Raw genomic sequence first — 19,173 nt, forward strand, 5'->3', positions numbered from 1 at the left:
TCCTCCTGATGCCTCATGACACACCACTTCCTGCATGGTGCTGTGCGACTGCCAGGGGACTTGGAGACTATGTGAGTTGTCTCTGTCATGCAGTCAGCCTTGGCCTGGCAGGGAGAGGACACAAGGAGCCCACCCCATGACCAGAGCCAAGAGCAGCAACTCTGGCAGCTCCTTCCTCTCGGGAAGGATGCTGTCCAATAGCTGAGCAGTGCAGGACCTCAGAGGACAGGAGGCCAGCCTCCGCAGAGAGGGAGCAAGGGCAGACAGATGGACAGGCCTGCTCCCCACACCACTCGCTATGTTGGGCTTGATTTTGGGACTCAGTACACACAGGTCCAGGAGGTGGCTGTCAAAGTCATAGGCCATTGCACTGTGTGTGTATGTGTGTGTGTATGTGTGTGTGTGGGTGCACATGCACCTGCTGGACACCACTGGATGACCTCTGTGTATCTCATGGATTGGCTTGTGTCACTGACCCTGAGTTAGATACAAGGGCTCTTGGGTCTCTACAGGGGGTGATAGCTCAGCTGCTGGAGACAGGCTAGTCGAATAGGATGATCCAGGTGCGACATCCACGGGGTGCAGCTGGACCGAAGCCCCACCACTGTGAGTGGCAGGGCAGGGGGAGGACTACAGGGGCGCGCTAGGGGGTGGCACCTCCCAAGGGAGGTGGGAGTAGGGAGCAGAAGGAATTCTGCCAATCCAGAGTAGGACTGGTAGAGACCCAGTGAGCAGACACCACTAAAGCAGCCACATCCAGGCTGAGAACCAGCACTGGCCGATGGTGGGGAGTCCAACCCACTGGGACACCTGGAGGGACCACAGGGTCTGGAGAAGAACCATATCTGTGCATGAAACCGCAACAGGAGCCCATTAGGACACATTGCTGTATGGACCTGACCCAAGGAAGCAGCCGGGGCCAGCAGGAGGGGGCAGACGAGTTTCTGGACAGAAGGAGGGAAGCAGAGAGGGTGGTAACACCCAAGAAGCAGGGGCCTAGTGGGTGGCGGGTGGGCATGGAGAGGGCTGACAGACCTGCTCCTGAAAGAGGAATGGAGCTGAGTGGCTGGGCCAGGCTGGTGAGGAGAGCTGATGCCTCCCGAGCGGCCCACAGCCCCAGTCTGGCAAAGTCAAGGGTGGGTGGGGGGCACAGAGCTGCCTCACCTATGCTGGGCAGAAGGCTAATTGGGGCCAGATCTCCTGTCGGGGTACGCGGTCCAGGCAGGCAGCCCAGAGTGGATTCTGGCTCCACGCGCTGGACCCTCCTTGCCCCGTTCATCTCTGAGTCCGTGGGGGCGTCTTGTCTTCTGTTGTTTTGCCTCCCAACAGCCAAGGGAGGTCTCCAAACCCTGGGGTTCCCAAATCCTCCCTGGGAAGGGAGAGGCCCAGCCGCTCTAGTTTTGGGCTCCTCAGGCGGTCCGGGGATGGTAGATGCGGACCTCCAAGAGCCAGGACCTCGGTGCGGGTCCGCTACCCACCCTGTCAGCTCCCCAGAGCCCCACCTGCGCAGCCGTCCGGGGCGGAGCCGTGCGCCGCGGGCCTTGGCCGCGGGGGGCGCTGCGGAGGCAGCGGTTAAAATCCGGCGCGGGGGGGCGCGCGCTCAGGGAGCCGGGTAGACGCTGTCGCCATCCCCGCGCCGCGCCCGCCCTTCCTGCTGCGCCCCGCACCCGGACCGGGACCCGGACCCCGACCCCGACCCGGCCAGGCCCGCGGATGGGGACCCAGCAGTCCAAGCGCGGCGCGCCCCGGCCCGGGCCCCCCGCCGCCGCCGCGCGTCCCCGGGCCCCCGCGCGCGCCGCGAGCCGTCGGAGAGAGAGCCCCGAAGGTGAGTGCCTTGCGTCCCCGCCGGGACGGCCAGGGGTGGGAGGGGCGGCCGGGGCTCACGGCGGCCCCCACACCCGCCCGCGTTTCCCGCCAGGCGACAGCTTCGCGGTGACCGCATTCGCCGGCGGCCGCAGGGGCGCAGAGGAGGCGGAGCGGCGGGGCGGCGCAGAGCCCCGCGCGCGGGACAAGCAGGTAGGCGGCGGGGCCGGGCAGGGGACCGGGCAGGAGGGAGCTCCCGGGCTGAGATCGCGGCCCCAGAGGCAAAGGCCGAGGGAGGAGGCTGCTGGGTAGGGTTGTGGGGATCCCAGCCGGGCTGGGATGGGGTGGTGAAGTTGGGGAAGGGGCTATGGGAGGGACCAGGATGCTCCAGACTGGGGGTCTGGAGGCCTGCGCCTCAGCCCCAGGCAGAGTTGGAGGGACCTGGGTTAGCAGGGAAAGCCCTGTCTTCCAGGGTGACCACAGACCTGCAAGGCATCCTAGCTTTGGAAAGCTGAGGCCACCCAGACCACAGATGCTGCCCTGGTGGCAGGGTCTTTTTTCCACCCAGGTGTCCCAAGGTGAATCTTGAAGCCAAGTGTCCAGGATCAGAGCTGTCTGGGCCTGGAGGCCCCGGAGGCATCTTGGCAAAGCAGCCCCTTGCTTCTGTGCCAGTGCCGCAGTGGATATTAAGTTTTCACTGATGTTGGGGCCAAGGGCCACACGTGGGCCTGAGAGCCCCTCTAGTGCTGCTGGCTCCAACACTCCAGGTCCCAGGAGCTGCTTGCTGGGCCCTGAGGAGTCCGAGTCCTTCTGGAGGATGTTCTGCCGTTTGGGCGGAAGGTCCTAGGTGTGTGTGGGAAACGCTGCAGCTCCTCCTGAGCCAGGGCTCCTGGCACTCAGGGATGAGTAGCCCTGGCTGCTCTGCGCTTCCTGGTCGTCTAACACTATGTCTGTGCACATGGGAGGCGCATGTGGGTCTACGCTGCACACGGCAAGGATGTGGCTGGGGGGTTCAGCAGAGCCCTGGCCCTCTTAGCCATGCCATGCCTGCTGGTGGGCACACTGGTGTCCAGCACGCTGGCTCTTGGGCTGCCATAGGTCAGTTGTGACACTGGGCTGGTGTCCTCCTCGTAGTGATGGGCTTGAGCCTCCCTGACCCCTGACTGTTCAGCTTGGGGACCTGGCCCTGCAGAAACCTGAGGGCACAGGGTGGTATCAGAGCTGACACCTTTCCACGCATCTGGGTGTGGATGCAAGATCACGGACACCACATTGAGGAACTTTTCTTAGAGTAGTGGGGTCTTTGCATTGCACCCTGATTTCACAAAGCTAAGCTCCTTTCTCACCTGGAAGGAACCAAGGACTGAGGCATGCATGGAATGCCTCAGCCTCCAGGTAATCACACTGCTGTCCCACGCTGTCCTCCTCAGCCGCAGTCCATGAGGCCCAGGCCCACTCAGCCCTGAGACCCTGGTGAGCACAGCCTGCTCTGCTCCTGCTGTGTCCTCAAGGCCAGGTGGCAGCCCACTTGCTGGTGACTCTTACCTCAGGTCCAGTGGGTGCTTGGCAGGGGACAGCAGGTGTTAGGCCGCCTGCCTTCACTATCTCCACACAGCATCCAGGGTTCTGTTATCACCCATGTCCCCCTCTGAAAGATCCCACACCTCACAGAGGTCAGCGTGTTTCACATAGAGTGGCAGTGAGCAACATTCTGCCCAGGGAATTGTGGCAGTAACCTTCATGCATGGTCAGGGCTCATCCAAGTCCCACTCTAGAACTGACCGCATGTGTCTGTGGGCCCCTGAGCCCTTCAGTGTCAGCATCCTGGGTGAGGAACCCCCTTGCCGTATGTGGTCCTGGCTGGCCATGTGTGGACCCTCAGTGCCTCTGAGGCCCAGGCTGTGGGCTCCTAAGTGATGGCTGTGAGGGGAGCAAGGGACATCGGCGGTGACGTCGGAGGCAGCTGAAGTTGTGTGTGGCCGAGGTTACCAGCAGTAGCAGCATAGTGGCTCTGGGGCACTGGGCAGTGGCTTTTCTAAACACCAACTGTCCGTGGAAGGGAGGTGGAGGTCATGTCACAGCACAGCTCGAGTTGCTGGGCTGTCTTCAGTTTCCCCCGATTCAGAGGACAGTCACTGTCACCATCTGGGTTTTGATGTGATGAAGTTTGGCCTGAGAAGGACATGTCCTGCCAACTCCAGGTGGCATCTTAGCAGGGGATCTGGAGGTCTGGAGACCTGCCTGTGTGTAAGCTGGGGGGCTGCCATATCTGCAAGAGGCGAGGACATGGTGACACGGCCTCTGGGGTCCTCTGACCTGTTGTGGGCCAAGCACAGGGAACAGGTGGCCTGGTCTACGATGTCCACACATAGTGCCCTGGTACAGGACGGCAGTGACCCACCAGTGCCTTCGAGGCCGGTCTGTGGGCCCAGCGGGTGTTTGCCGTCTGCCTGCTGCCTGGCTCCTGCATTGAGGCCCAGCCCCACTGGGCTTGGATGCTTTGCTTTGGTGATGGTTCTGCATCTGTCCGTGCAGCGTGGCTGCCATGGCCCTGCTGCAGCACGTAGTGTGCTTCCCACTCCCCCCCATCCCCACCCCCGCTGCAGGGTTCACAGCCTCTATCCAGGGTCAGGGACCCTTTGGCTTCCCGTGGTTGATTCCTGGTGCACATCACAGCCAGCACAGAGGTGTGGTATGGAGGGCTGGCACTGTTGTGCCCAGGGCAAGAGGTGGGAATGCCCCACTATTGCTTGGCTGCCAGGTCTCAGGATCCCCGAAGAGGTGGCATTGCCTGAGTGCTCCAGCCCAGGGCCCAGGGTGGACTGCAGGCGGCCTCGGAAGGCATTGTGCTAAACCTCCTTCCTCTGTGTGCCCCTCACACCTTACTTTCCAGATGTTCCTTGCTTCCCAGGGCCCTCATGGATGTGCCCGGAGCCCAGGACATGTATACTGGGCAGCAGCCTGGGGATCCCTAGGGTCCAGCATTGTCATTTTCACTCTCCCACAGATGCCCTGGGGGACAGTGGAGGTGTCCCCACAGGCCCAGGCCATGGCCAATGGCATCTGTGATGCCTAGGGGTCAAGTGTGGAGCTCCTGCCCTGTGGGTGCCAACAGACCCTGGGACCACCATGTCGGGGCTCTGGGATGTGGACCCATGGGGCCACAGCTGGCAGCCTGGCAGAGGCAGGGAGCGGACAGTGGTGTCCAGAGAGGGCCTGAGGCTGGGAAGTGGATTGGGGCTAGGGGGTGCGAGTCCCCTGGGAAGCCCCACAGCTGCTGGAAGCCCCAGGGAACTTCAGCTATGGGGGACTGAGACAGGTTTGCAGAGTGTGTGTGATGTCCAATCTGCATCTGTGAGGCATGTTTCAGGGGCCAGCTGCAACAAAATGGAGACGGGACCCGAGACCACCTGGAGTGGGGGTGCTGAGGACCGGGCTAGGGCTGTTTTGCTTCTGCCTGGACTTGAATTTCAGCAACTGGTGGGTAAGAGAAGTGAAGTGACTTTGCTGGCCATCAGCCACCCCGGGAAGCCAGGCGCCGCCCACCCAGTAAAGCTAGCACTCTGCCCCCATTTCCTCGCTGGATGAGTCTGAGGGTTTGGTTCTACTTTGCTGGTTGAGCTATGCTTCCCTTTGAAAGCCTTGCCCCTCAGTAGCCTTCGTTGTCGGCCCTGCAGCTGTCTGGACAGATGTGCTGCTCCATGGTGGGCACTCAGCTGTGATGGTGGCAGGGCCCACTGAAAGCCAACCCAGTGGCCACCACTGGCCAGCGGTCCTTCATGAGCTGGGTCCAAGACCAGCTGCAGGCAGGGAGCTGCCCCAGCTCCGGTGCCTACCTGCATGAGAGGTGCAGGATGTTGAGGCCTGTGGGACCCTGAGCTCTGCCCTCCAGGCTGTGACCCAGCATTGCCTGAAGCCAGGGTCCCTGTGCCCCCTCCCTGCAGAGGGAGTCCTGACTGGCTGCCATCTCAGTGGGGAGAGGCAGAAGTCTGCCTGGCAGACACGATTTGATCCAGAGCCTACTGTGATCCTCAGATCCTAAGCATGGGCCCCCAGACTCTGCCCTTGGTCCTCTTTCCAGAGGGTCCCTGATGGGTGTCACCGTGAGAGGTGGGCATTTGAGGCAATGCTGTGTGTCCACAAAGAGACCTTGCACACAGCCAGCACTGCTTGGCCCTGGAGACCAGACAAGGGAGGGTGCTCATGCCCCAGGCTGGGGGTCCCCGCTTCTGCTCTGGGGCAGCGGCAGGTGCTGGACGCCTCTCCTGTGAACCCTGCACAGAGGGGTCTGTCTGAGCCCTTGGCAGCCGGAGAAGTTTGTTTTCTTTTGTTCTGCAGAATCTTCTGAGGAAATGGTAACTGGTTTTGAGCTCAGAAGTCAGAGAAGCTGAAAGGTGTGGTATATTTTACGACACATTCAAGTGGAGGTGATTCAAACATGACCATCAAGTGTCCTGCTGGATCTGGGTGTAAAGTGTGGCTCTGGGGGGCATCATGTGGCATGGTAGCCATGGCCCTCCAGGGCCATGGGCCCAACCAGCCTGTCCAGGGCACCCACTGTGGGTGTAAACTGGCCAGGACATAGACCTGGCTTGGGTCATTTTAGCTCCTCCCCCCTTGGGCAGAAAGTTCTGCCCGAGGCAGCGGAGGCAGCCCATCTGGTGTGTGTACCTCTGTCCCTCCCTCCCTCCAGGTCAGCTCACAGGTGGGCAGGGCTCTGCTGTGCCCTGCAGTGCCCCTTGTTCCTCAGAGGACTGAGGCTCACCGAGGACAGGGCACCGCCCCATCCTCTCTGTTTAAGCCTGCAGCCACTGTGCCCTGAGAACAGAGGCAAGAGTCCCTCAGCTGTGCTGTGCCATGTCCCTGCCATCCGGCGTGGAGGAGCCCCAATGGCTCTCACAGCACCAGCAAGAGGCTACCGTCAAGGGCCTCTTGGAAGGGAGGACCTGGGCAGGGCAGTGAGGACCTGGAGCAGGACCCCTGCAGACAGAGCCCAGAGTCCATGTCCACCATAGTCACCCCACCTGCCCTGTGCCTCAGTGCCAGGGGTTGATTGGGAGCTGGGTGGGGAAACCCCATGCTGGGTCCCCATGGGAGAGGATAGTGGGGCTGCCGCAGTGGACATGGGTGTCACCCCCTCAGGAGACATTGGATTGTTGGAGAGTGGCTATCTAGAAGCCCCATGAGAGGCAGCCAGTGCCATGGCCGGTAACCACGCAGGGAGCATGGCTAGCTGGGGGTGGGAGAATGGGCAAAGCACCACGACAAGGCTGGAGGAGCCGTGAGCACCCCGTGCACGTCCCGGAGCCATGCCAGTTGTGGGCAGCACGTGCCGGCCTCTCTGTGACACTGTGCAGGTCTGGAGTGGAGGACCTGTCTTCCCTGTCACGCCTGGGACACTCTGAGTGCCTCCTGGCTGCAGGGCCCGTCTCTCCACACCCAGATTTGTTGAATGACCTAGGCTTTCTTGACAGCAGCACTGGCTTGGGCCCTGGGGCCATGTGTTGTACGAAGTCCTTGAGACCAAGCTATACTTCAGTGGGATAGGTCTGGTCACGCAGGCAGTGTCCAGGTGTGCCTGGCAGGCGACAGTGTCGGGTGGTCTCTGAGGCTTGCTTTGAACCACTGACATGGAGGCCAAGACCCTGTGTGGGCAGGAAGGTCCTCTGTCACTGCTGGGTGAGGGGGGTCCATGCTGGCCTGCATACTTGTGTCTCACCAGAGTGGACGTGGCCTCCTGGCTACAGGTTCGGGAAACCACTTGGGGACTCCTCAGCATGACCTGGGGCTCAGGCAGGGTGGAGGTAGCACACAGGAGGACAGAGGCCACACTGCCTGCTGTGGGGAGCGGTGGATGGGCATGGAGGGTGCTGTGTCTCTGGTAGCACTGCCATGGACTCTGGGCCTGGGGACAGGGATCAGGCCAGCGTGTCCCCTTCCACCCCCACCCTAGCCCTAGCGACCGGAGCAGCGGGTCCTTGGTCTCACGAGTGTCACTGTGGTGGTGTCCTCAGAACCATGTGCTGTCGTCTTTGCTGTCCCTGCAGTTGGACCGAGCCCAGGGGTGTAGCCATGCTTCCTGCATTCCAGGTTATCCCTATATCTACCCTGTGTGGGCCACGGGGCTGATGCCTTCCCCAGGCATCTTTTTTTTTTTTTTTTTGGCACCAGGACTCAAACTCATGGCCTCGAGCTTGCCAGGCAGGCGCTTATGCCTCTGAACTAAATCTCCAGCCCAATCTTTTGTTACTTAATAGAGACGAGCATGTAGGCCTCCGCTGGACCCTTTGTCCTTCCCATGGGGTCCAGGCAACTTCCCTGGGGAGGCTTGGGTTGGTCCCTGCTCCTTTAAGACCCCTCTGCCAGGCAGAGCCACGGCCTCCCTTTGATCTCCACAGCCCGGGGCCAGCAATAGAGCAGCCCGTGGAGAGGTTTACTGCAGTGTGCAGGGAATGTTCCCGCATGGCGCCGCAGAGGGTGTTTAAAAACAAGAAAAAAGTTTATTGCTTTTTCTGAGTTGCTCCATCCCTGGGGACCCTGCCTATAATCAAACTCGAGTGCCTGGCCTTCCAGTCTACTTGCTGGCGAGTTTGCTGGCATCGTGTGCGAACATACGGTGTCTGCTAAATTAAAGGGGAAAAGTTGTGTGCGTTCAGTTGAGCTCTTTTCCAGCTTTGGAATTAATCTTCCTTTGAAATAGGAAACATAAGGCAGTTGTAGGAACAAAAGAAAGCAAAGCTGCCAGGCGGCTTTCCCGTGGCGGAGTCCAAATCCGGGCCTGGACCTGGTCTGCATCTGAGGTTAGTGGGTTTTGGGGTACTGAGGGCAACTTTCCAGAATCTAGGAACCCCATCTGGCTTTTACTTTGTCTTTTTGCAGCTGCAGTGACAGGGAGCAGAGAGTGGCACCCAGTGGGAGGCTGAATGCCCTGGTCTCCTCTTCCTGGGAAATCTGGGGGAGGAAGTGCCTTGCCTCCTGGCCGGGACATAGGCACGTGTCCACTCAGCTCCTGGACACCCGGACCTCAGGGCAGAACTGTGAGCATTGTGCATGCAAGCCATCTGAAGTACTGCACAGTGTGCATACACACATGCAAAGTGTGTGTACATGTGAATATGTGGGGCTGCAGTGTAGACAGCGCTCCCTGAGGACATTCCTGTCCACCTGCCACCCCCGGCTGAGGTGACACCTGGGCATCCACACCCTGTAGGTCTATGCTTCCAGATCCTCTGCCCTCTTCTGTCAGGCTACTTGGCTGGCATGCATCACCTGGCCATCCCACTGACCATGTGCTGCCCGAGTCCTCCCTCCTGGGAATTTGCTGGGAGAGGGCTGACATATATCTCAGTGAAAACTCCTGTCCCTCTGTTAATGAAGCCACGCAGATTAGAGGGTGTTTGTATGTGCACAGAATGGGTTGGATATGAATCACTGCCACAGAGCCCAGGCTTGCTGCCCCACAGTGCCCATGTCCCCCCCCCCCAACCCTCTGTCTCAGAGCTGGCAGGGGAGGGAGGCTTTGTGCTTGGGACCCTACAGTTCCAGGAGGTGTCGGGGGTCCTCTTCAGGGACTGTTACCATGCACAAGGAGCCACTGCTAGCCTGGGAGGGTGCGGCAGGGCTCAGGGTGGTTAGCGTGGCCCTGGCCAGCAGCAACAACCCTGGTCTGTATAGAAAGCTTGGTCAGTTACAGAAACTTTTGTTAGTTATAGAGACCCTGGTGGATGTAGCGGCACTGATTGGTTATCACAGACTTCACTGCTTACTGTAGCCACAGATGGTTACTGTAGCAGTGGTTGTGGCCCTGGTCAGTTATAGCAGCACTGGTTGATTGTAGGGCTCTGGGTGGTTACTGTAGCAGTAGTTGGTTAGGTATCCATGCTTGGTTGTTGTAACCATGGTTGGTTATGCTTGCACTGATTGGTTATAGTAGCCCTTGGTGGTTATTGTAGCAGCAGTTGGTTAGCATAGCCCTGGTTGGTTACAGCAGCCTTGGTTGATTGGTTGTTGTAGCCATGGTTGGTAATGGCAGCACTGGCTGGTTATGGTAGTAGTAAAGCAGTATTAGTTGGTTATAGTAGCCCTGGGTGGTTACTGTAGCAGCGGCTGGTTAGTGCAGCTCTGGTCAGTGGTTGCAGGCAAGCTGGTTATTTAGTGCTGGGAATGTGTCTGGGAGGTGACTCCAGTCCACGCAGATTTTCTCCTGTGGTGCTGGGCACTGTGCCCAGGGCCTCACTGAGCTCTATGTGGAGCTCCTCTGCCTCTCCTTCCTGTGTCTGTCTGTGCCCCGTGTCTTTCCCATGCTCTGTAACCAATGCAAGATTCCAAAAGCGGTGCTCAGGTGATTAAAATTAGCTTGAGTGTCACATGGTGGGAAGGGCATGGGCAGCTGGGGTCAGGATGTGAAATCCAGTCCAGCCCACCCATCACATCCGCGTCTCAGACCCTTGTGCCCCTGCACCTCCACTTCTTGCATTGTCATAAAAGCTGCCAGTGTCCAGCTGACAGGGGGTCTCAAGTTGATACAGAGCACTTTCCATAAGCTCACCTCAAGCGTGCATCTGGGGCTCCTGCTCCACAGCTTTCTGCACACTTCCTGTTTCTTCCTCTATGTCCTGTGTGCCTGTCAGTCTTGATGGGAACCATGTGAGCTCGTGCTGTGCACATTTTCTTGGGTAAAGCATTGCTTGAGTGTGTTTGAAGTCTTTCCATAAGCTGTCTTAAGATCCACTCCTAGTAGCTGGCAGCCCTGCACTTCAGCCTGGCCTGGGAGGAGGTGGTGCCCCCTCAGCGGCTCCATGGGACAGTGCCATGGTCCTGGGAAGCTTGGGACATATCTGAGGGGGTTCTGCAGGCTGGTGGAGCAGGGGGCAGGGTGCCATGCAGGCAGCCATAGCGGGTCCTGAAGGAGTGTTCTGCATGAGGCTGACGGTGGAGTGTCTGCGTTCTGCGTGAGGTTGGGGCTGGGGTTCTTGTCACCGAGGCCTGCAGAAACATTCCTGTCTGTCTGCCCAGCTGAGTCTGAGTCACTCACCACTCTGTCCTCCTGCAGGAGCTGCTCAGTGAGGACGCTAAGGAGAGGCCTTTCCACGAAAATCAGGGCCCCCTAGAAGGTGAGCTTGGCCTCTGCAGCTGCTCCTCCTGCCTCTCATGCCTCTGTCCTCTGTCCTCCCACATGCACACATGAGCCAGGCTGTATACCAGATATGAGCTGGACCCGGCCATCAGTGACACAGAGGTCAAGCAGGGTCCCTGGTGCTGGCTTATATCACGGCTGGAGTCTTGGGAACCTGTGTCTGGGCAGGAGGCCCCCAGGGCTGAGCTTGTGTGCTGAGGGAGTGGTGGCCTGCCAGGCCCTGGGTCACTGCTGTCCATGTTGTCCTTGGTACAGTCAGTCCCCCTGTAGAGGAACAGGTCACCACGGCCATCCGTGGGTTGGGTCTGGGTCTGGGGATAGCCAGCAGGGTGGCCAGCAGACAGCTACCAGAGCTGAGGGGCTCCAGACCCCCTGCCACAAGAATGCAGGCCAGGATGCACAGCTGCCGGATGGCCAGACTCCTCTCCTGGGGACATGGCTTAACCACAGCTTGGGGACAGGAGGCTGCACCTCTAGGAGCTTGGCTTGCAGTGGTGTGGAGCAGTGTTGGGCTGAGGACTCCTGGGAAGTGGGTGGGTGGGGTTGACAGTGCTGGGACCCCACCTCCGCCTGCAAAATAGGGTCAGGCACCCTTGCCCCAGGCCTGGGCTGCTTCCTGGAAGCTGCTGTGCAAGGCACCGGCCCTGGGGGATGGCCAGGCTGAGGATCCCTTGTGGTATCCTCACTCACAGCAATGGGCTCTCCCCTCAGGACCTCTGCAGGGGTCAGCAGCTGGGCACAGGAGGCAGCATCCACTTTCCCTTACCCCTGGGCTGGCCTGTCCCTTACCCCCTGTCATCCCCACAGTGGCTCTGCCCTCCGAGAAAGCCGAGGGCCATGAGAGCCCAGGACAGCTCCTCATCGTGGATGATGGCGAGAGGGCACCAGCCCGTGAGGGTCCGCGAGAAGGGGCCAGGAGGCGCCTGAACATTGATGTAGGTCTCAGCCTTGTCCCTGGGTCTCAGCTGGGGTCTCTGGCACTGGAGCCTCACAGGCGTGTGGCCTCTTCTCATTCTGGGTGACACCAAGCACTGGCATGGGCAGAGACAGCATCGAGGTGGGGAGGATGGCGTCGGGTGAAGATGGATCTGGAGGTGTCAGGCCACCACCCTGGGGTGCCTTTTCCTGGCTACAGGCTGGAAGCTGGGGAGACTTCACCCCATCCAAGGGAGATGCCATAGGAAGGCATCTGGGTGGTGGGTCCCTGAGTCCATGGGGTACGCAGACGCCTGGGCCGAGGGGAGACTCCAGTCCTCATCCTACTGCACCTGCAGGCCCTCCAGTGTGACATCTCAGTGGAGGAGGGCAACCGCCAGGAGTGGACGTTCACGCTCTACGACTTTGACAACAGTGGGGTGATCACCAGGGAGGTAACGCGCCATGCATCTATGGAGAGTGGGCTGGGGACTCGAGGTCTGGAAGAATCACCTGCCCAGTGCAGCCGGGCAAGATAGTGATGCCCCATCTCCACAATGCGGGATGGACGGGGGCTGGGGCAGGAAGGAGGCACAAGCCAGGGGGCCCACCGTGTGTCCTCAAGGGTGATGTCCGCATGCTGGTAACCCAGCACCCTCACAGGCAGCCCAGGCCCCGAGGGTCCCCTGCTCAGCCAGGCCCTGCGTCCAGGATGGTATGGGCCCCTGACAAGAAGCAGGCAGTGGGAGATGGGGTGCTAACATGTGTGTGTGGGGGGGTGTCTGACAAAAGGCAGTCCGGTACGGTCCGACCGCCTTTGCACATCAATGCTGGGATGTAAAGGGTCAGAGACATGAACTTGCAGGCATCCTCAGGATGACCCCGGCCAGGATGAGGCCCTCGGGGCCCTCACCTGAGACATGAGGAGAATGGAGTCCAGGCAGCCTCAGATGGGCAGTGTTCCTCTGAGGTCTGCTGTGTCATCCCAGGACATGTCTAGCCTGATGCACACCATCTATGAGGTTGTGGATGCCTCCATGAACCACTCTTCAGGCAGCAGCAAGACCCTCCGTGTGAAGTTGACCGTGAGCCCCGAGCCTGCAGGCTCCCAGAAGGAGAATCCTGCCAGCCAGGGTGAGGGCCCAGGGCGAGAGCTGCCCCCATGACAGTTCTGTCCCCTTGAGTGCACCCAGGATGGTCCCCCTCCAAGTCGCCTGCCGCCCCACATGGCTCCTGCACCATCCTGGCCCTCTAAGTGCTTCACCACATGCAGTCTTTCTCTGAAAACCTCTCTGGCCACACAGTAGGGCTGGTTTGGCAGAGCTCAGCATGGTCTGCTTAGAGAGCAGAAGGGTGGCTGAGTCAAGGGTCACATGACGAGTGATGAAGACTGAGTGGATGGATGGGCGATGTCTGGATGAATGGGTCTGGATGGGTGAATGGTCGGGTGGGCGGGCAGATGGATATTAAATGGATGGATGGATGGGTGGGTGGATGGAAGCACGGCCGTGTGCATAACTGTGGATGGGGAATGGGTGGCTAAGTTTAAGAGCTGCCATGTGGACCCCCCTTTCAGACCGGGAGCCTATGCACAGCAGGACGGACACTGAGTTGGCCGAGGACCCCCGGGGGGCCGACAAGAGGCTCTCTGCCCACATCAGGTGTGCCAGGCAAGGGTAGCAGGTGGGCTGTGTCCTGTGTGCCCCGGGTCCTTTCAAGCTGACCCCCTGAGATGGACATGGGCGTGGGGGCTGGGCACTGTGTGCCATAGGGCAGCCAAGCACCCCAGCTCTACTGAGAGACGGGGAGATTCTGACAGGCAGCGGTGTCTGGGTTGCTCCCCGCTAGCACAGTGACAGAGCAGTGGCCACTGTGGTCCCAGCAGGAACCTGATGACATCCCAGGGCTCTCTGAAACCCTAGGCTGTTGGCTGAGATACTAGGTGGGCCTCTGTGACTGGCTGTGGGCCCAGCCCCGAGTTGCTGTCCACAGACGTTCCCCCTGCCAGGCAGGGGTGGGTGCTGGGGCTCTCTGCATCATCGCCATCGGCACAGTGAGGCTCTAGCCACAGGCTGGGGCTCAAGTTCCTCGTTTGCTCACACAGGAGGCCCAGTGGTGACCCCCGCCCCTGTCCCGTGCGGGGTCCCTACTGCGTGGACGAGAACACTGAGCGTAGGAACCACTACCTGGACCTCGCTGGAATCGAAAACTACACCTCCAAGTTTGGCCCTGGTAAGTCCAGAGGAACTCCACCCTGGCTGTATCCCCAGGGCCACGGACCCTGGCATACCCCTGAGCAGGCTCCTTCCTTCGGCCTGGGGTCTGACATCCACACTGTGCTGGCACCTACACAGCCAGGGGTCGCCTCCCAGCACATGCGAGGTGTCGGTGTCTAGGGAGGCAAGTGAGGGGCACCTGGATCTGGTGAACCCCTCTGGGGAGTGATGTCTCAGGACAGGAGGAAAAGGTCATTGAGGGGTCTGGGGGTCAGCAGTGTGGATGCTAACAGGCCTGCCCACCATGTTCCTTCCTGACCTCGGCCCCTGGTGGCCTCAGGAGTTCTGAGCCATAACTGGCTGCACCCTGGGGCCATGGTGGGAGTGCTTGTCACCTGCCCAGCGTCCCCACAGGCCGGACCATGTGACAGTGCAGACACTGCCTCATGTCTGTTCTAGATGCTTGCAGAGCTCCGGATCAGGCCCATGAGGCTGACCAACGTTGATCTGGCCGGGTCTTTGCCACTAAGCCTTTCTAGAATATGGGTGTGGGGAGAGTTACATTTCCCAAGGGGATGCAGTTCTCGGTCCTGAGTCCCACATAGGCCCAAGGGCAGAAGTCCACCCATGGGACCCAAAGCTGGGGGTGGTAGAGCCAGGCAGGTATAGGTCGAGCTCTCCATTCCTGTCCCTACTCTCTTGGGGGCTCACAGTCATCCAGGTGTACCTGGCCCCCAAGCCAACCCTGGGGAGGAAGCCAGGGGTGACCTGTCCCTGGGTTCTGTCAAGACGAGAGCACCCAGACGCCCTGACCTCAGCCTCAGCCAGGCCCACATCCACCCCACTGCAGGGTCGCCACCTGAGCAGGCCAGGCAGGAGCACCCCGGCAAGGCTGCATACCCCCAGAGCCGCTCCCGCTCCCAGGAGCCCGACTCCCACGTCGTGCACCACCGCCGCTCCCAGGTGCTGGCTGACCACGCCACGCTTGCTGAGCCTGCTGCCCGAAGTCTGGATGTGCAGCCTCGACTGAAGGGGCCAGAGAAGCCATTCCTCAGGTCCCCCAAGGGCACTGGGAAGCCGCCTGGGGCACTGGGCAGCGGGAAGCCGGGCAGAGCCCTCAGCTACTACCTGCCAGCCACCACACCATCACAGGCTGCCCAAGACAGTGGCCACCACCCGGGCCAGCCTCCACCGCCACCCCTGCCACAGTCTCATGGCCACAGGCGGCCACGGCAGAAGGGCAGGGAGGGCCACTCACCACTCAAGGGCACGCACAGCCAGCCTGCTGCAGTGGAGCACGAGGTCGCACGGGACTTGCCACCTGGACTGGGTACTGAGGGCTGTGTGGTGCCCGTGGTCCAGCGGCATGAACACCACCACCACCACGAGCACCACCACCACCACCACCACCACCACCACCACCACTTCCACCCAGCCTAGTGCCTGCTACACCCAGTGAGGGATGCCACGTGCCCTTGGGCAGGCATGGAGCTTGGTGCCCCGACCTGATGCCAGGCTCAGACACCAGGTGGGCAGAGCAGGGACGATGCCAGGATGGACACTGTGTGCCCGGCCTTCTTCCGGCACGTCCTCCATGCCGTAGAGGCAGGAGCACAGTGCCCAACGGGAAGCAATGCATGTGGAAACCCACCATGTCTGTCCACATGTCCGCAGTGTCCAGGGCGTGGCAGTCCATTCTCATTCTTTCAAGGGCTATGGGCTCCCCACGGGGCCAAAAGTGGGTAAGGGGCTGAAGCTTCCCATGTTTGTTCCTTATGAAACTTGGGGGTGGTTCCCCACGGGCTGCATCTCCCAGACCCATGTGCGTGGCTCCAAGCTCAGACACAGCATCGTGGCAGCGGCTGTAGAGCCAGCAGGCAGCTGGGGAGCCCCGGGTCCCTAGCATCTTTGCAGTTGGGGCACAGCACAGGGACACAGTGTGCAGGCTGTGGTCGGTTGCCAGACCTGGGGTGATGTTCATCCAGGCAAAGGGCCCAGACTTAGGCCACTTATGTGTGGCCGCAAGGCCTCCCCAGTGTCCTCCTCTGTGAGGGCTGGTGGTAGAGGGGCCCCGCAGTGCATGGCCCAGTGGGTTCCACAGAGGCAGGAGGCAGCAGGCAGGTGACTGTTTGCCTCTTGCAGTCTTTTAACGTTCAGCAGACTGATGGCCAGGGGGGCACTGCAGGCAGGATGAAGGTTGTATCTGGTAACCCGCTGCACTGTCACAACAGGCTTTGCTACGTGCACTGTTCCCCCACCACGGTGGCGCAGGCGTGAGCTTTGAAGAGCGGGCACACTCATGTGGACCCATAGTGCTGCTCTGTGAAACCCCAGAACCTGACACATAAACCCAGATGCAGCTGCGACCACGGGCAGCCAGGTGCTGTCCCAGGTCCTGTGCTGCTTCAGGGCAGCAAGCAGGAGCCAAGAGACAAGAGCAAGCTCGCCTGTGTGCCTAATGCTCAGTGTCCCTCAGGCTTCTGCACATCCAGCCTCTCCTGTGAGTGACACCCCTCTGCTCAGGAGAGCTGGGTCCCAGGGCCTGTGCTCCCCATGTAGTGCCCAGCCAGCCTTTTGACTGGACCTGACTATCTGGCATGGGGTGGGCCTCATGCGTGGGCAGGGATCCCACTGAAGGAGTCCTGGTGTATTAGCCCACCTGGCACCAGGTTCTGCTGACACCATCACCTGCCTGCTTCTCAATGATGCCATAGGCTGGATAGCCCCCAGCATCCCAGGGCCAGGGCCCAGCTGGTGTAGGGGCTGAGGGTCAGTGGGCACTATCCTGCCCTAACCATCAGTGGGTACCTGCCATCCTCAGCACTCTGTGTGTGACAGCCTCCCCTTCAGGGTGACCTTGAAGACAGCACATCACTTACTGCAATGCAAGGGGTCCAGCATGGAGGTGGACCCATATGGCCCACAGGAAGCCTGTATGTGGCCCCCACAAGTAGACAGGACAGCCTCTGGGCGCCCAGCTTGGCCTGGCCCGGGAGACCCATACTGTAGACCAAGAAGGTGCTCCTGACAGGTTATGGGAGGGCAGGCTTGGCCAGGCAGGACAGCCACAGGCCATGTGCTCTTTACAATAGAAGTGGGCTGCCTGCTGGGCGGCCTTGTAGTGGGACAAGGTATCTCCAGTGTCTCTTCCTCAGGGCTTCGCCTCCTACCCTCAGCTCAGGCACTGCCTGGGCCTCTTGCCCCAGCCTCCTCTGTCACCTGCTTCTGAGGCAAGGCCCCCCACAATAGGCCCAGTGCAGTGCCAGACGACCAAGCTCACAGCTCTGAGCTGCCAGTACTATTCAGGCCAACACAGCCAGCAAGCACGGCTGGAGGGTGCTGAGTCCCAGTATCTCCCCACCCTGCCTGCCCTCACCACTGACCTGCTGGGCCTGACATCCTGTGGTCCTACCCACAAGCACCGACATCTGGCCTTCCAGCCCTGGACACTATGGGCACATCCAGTGCTCTGGAAGAGGGTGGAGCCAGGTGCCCATGCAGCTTCTGGTGAAGACAGCTTGGGAACCACAGCTGTCCCTATGTGCTGCACCCTTTCTCCCCTGGCACCAGGGTCCTGGTCCCCACTCCCTGGATTGCTGTCCCTGCCTCAATCACAGCCTCAGCAGGGTGAGGTGTGAGCTGCCCACTGGTGATGTCCCAGGTGGTGCTCCTGCCCCTTGATAAAGCACAGGGTGATGCTAGGGGCAAAGCTGCCAGGCATGGGAGGCTCCAGGTTCCATCCAGCACCAGTACAAGCTGGGCCACTTCTCACTCAGCAGAACTGAGTGTACTGCTCTGCATTGCTTGTGATCTGGGTGCATGTGTGGCAGGTATGGTCCACCTGGCCTGCAGTCATCTCTAAGAGGGGAAGGGGAGTATGTGGTTCTCTGCAGCCACTCAGATTCCACAGGACTTTATTCCACTAACAAAATTGTACAAAGACATGGAGCTGTAAAAGGAGAATGTGGACGGGAGACTGAACAGCCACAGCAAGGGCTCCCGGGGCGGGCACGCGACCTCACAAGCCAGGCTCCGGAACCGGACTGGGAGCCACCTGCTCTACCCTGGGCCAAGGCCCAGCAAAGTAGGCAGGGTTCACCGTGCTGGCTGGACACACAGCCCACTAGCCCACTGTCTGACCTGGCCCCTCGTGCCACAGCCAATTTTCTGGGGGAACCTGGATGCCATGAAGGCTGTGTGTGGCCCTGGGCTTCCCACATAAATGTGATTAACAGGGTGCCACCCCCCACTATTTAAATAAATAAATACACTCTGCAGAGAGCAAGGCACCAATCACTGCTGTGACCCAGGACTGTGACCTACAAAGCAGAAAGCTCAAAGGTAAAGTGCAAACTGTGTGTGGCCCTTGAGGTACCAATAGCCTGTCCCAGATGGGGACATGGGGACATGGTGAGAGCATCTGGCCAGCATTTTCTGGCCAGAGACAGCCCTGGCCTTTCTGGAGGGCAAGGAGTGAAATGGTGCCTCTCAAGCAGGGCAGTGGGGGGCGCTGCTGTCTTAGGCAACATGGGAAACCTTGGCATTTGTGCCCTGTCAGTACTGTGGACCCGACCCTGTGGGCCATGCGCTGCCCTGATGCCGGGGCCTGCATCCTCATGCCTGCTCTCTTCTGGGTGGGTATGGACAGGGCAGAACCAACACGGGGAGGGCAGTGGTCCTCAGCCCCAGTGCAGTACATGTGGTGAGTGCCCTAGGTGGGAGTGGGCGGCAACTGCCCAGACACTGGACAGCCCCCAAGGAGTATAGATCCTGTACCAGCCCCACCTTGTCTCCCCAGTGCTGCCCAGGCCTCTTCAGAGAGGGGTCCCAAAGGAGGCCACACACTGGTCTTGCTGGCACCTCAGAGCACGGCACTCGCCCGCCTGGCAGCACTGGCCTTAGGAGTAGATAGTGATGACCTCGCGGCCGCCGCCCCTGACCAAGAGCACCCTGTTCAGCCCCTCAGTCAGGACCTCCAGGAACTCCATGTCTGGGTGTGGAGTTAAGGCCAGTGGTCCCTGGTTGTGGGCAAGAAAGGCGTCACTCACGGGGCAAACTGGTGCAGAGGAAGGAAGGGGACCCTGGGAGGGCATGGGCGGGGCA

At 60.4% G+C, this 19,173-nt stretch overlaps 2 protein-coding genes across 8 annotated transcripts in view; one reads left to right on the forward strand and one right to left on the reverse strand.

Moving 5' to 3' along the window:
- Positions 1 to 1,599: 1,599 nt before the first annotated feature.
- Nkd2 (NKD inhibitor of WNT signaling pathway 2) lies at positions 1,600 to 18,363 on the forward strand. Of its 2 annotated transcripts, XM_013140750.2 has the most exons (9): positions 1,600 to 1,825; positions 1,919 to 2,016; positions 10,856 to 10,916; positions 11,747 to 11,874; positions 12,214 to 12,309; positions 12,844 to 12,988; positions 13,431 to 13,515; positions 13,959 to 14,086; positions 14,921 to 18,363. In XM_013140750.2, the coding sequence occupies exons 1-9, from the start codon at positions 1,714 to 1,716 to the stop codon at positions 15,508 to 15,510; spliced, it is 1,443 nt and encodes a 480-aa protein (XP_012996204.2). In that variant the 5' UTR covers positions 1,600 to 1,713; the 3' UTR covers positions 15,511 to 18,363. The 2 variants fall into 2 exon arrangements, with proteins under 2 accessions (XP_012996204.2, XP_063113990.1); XM_063257920.1 differs by lacking the exons at positions 1,600 to 1,825; positions 1,919 to 2,016 and adding an exon at positions 2,219 to 8,840.
- Positions 17,968 to 19,173, reverse strand: part of Slc12a7 (solute carrier family 12 member 7) — a 54,871-nt gene continuing 53,665 nt past the window's right edge. For 4 of the 6 annotated variants that reach the window (XM_063257919.1, XM_063257918.1, XM_063257916.1 and 1 more), the window contains one exon: positions 17,968 to 19,088. In XM_063257919.1, coding sequence (XP_063113989.1) covers positions 18,969 to 19,088 — 120 coding nt within the window. In that variant the 3' untranslated portion in view covers positions 17,968 to 18,968. The remainder of the gene's footprint in view (positions 19,089 to 19,173) is intronic. The other 2 variants (XM_013140854.3, XM_003462111.5) reach the window with 1 other exon arrangement.

Source organism: Cavia porcellus, unplaced genomic scaffold (assembly GCF_034190915.1).
Source record: "Cavia porcellus strain 051 isolate PalLab524CR breed Dunkin Hartley unplaced genomic scaffold, mCavPor4.1 scaffold_11, whole genome shotgun sequence".
Classification (NCBI taxonomy): domain Eukaryota; kingdom Metazoa; phylum Chordata; class Mammalia; order Rodentia; family Caviidae; genus Cavia; species Cavia porcellus.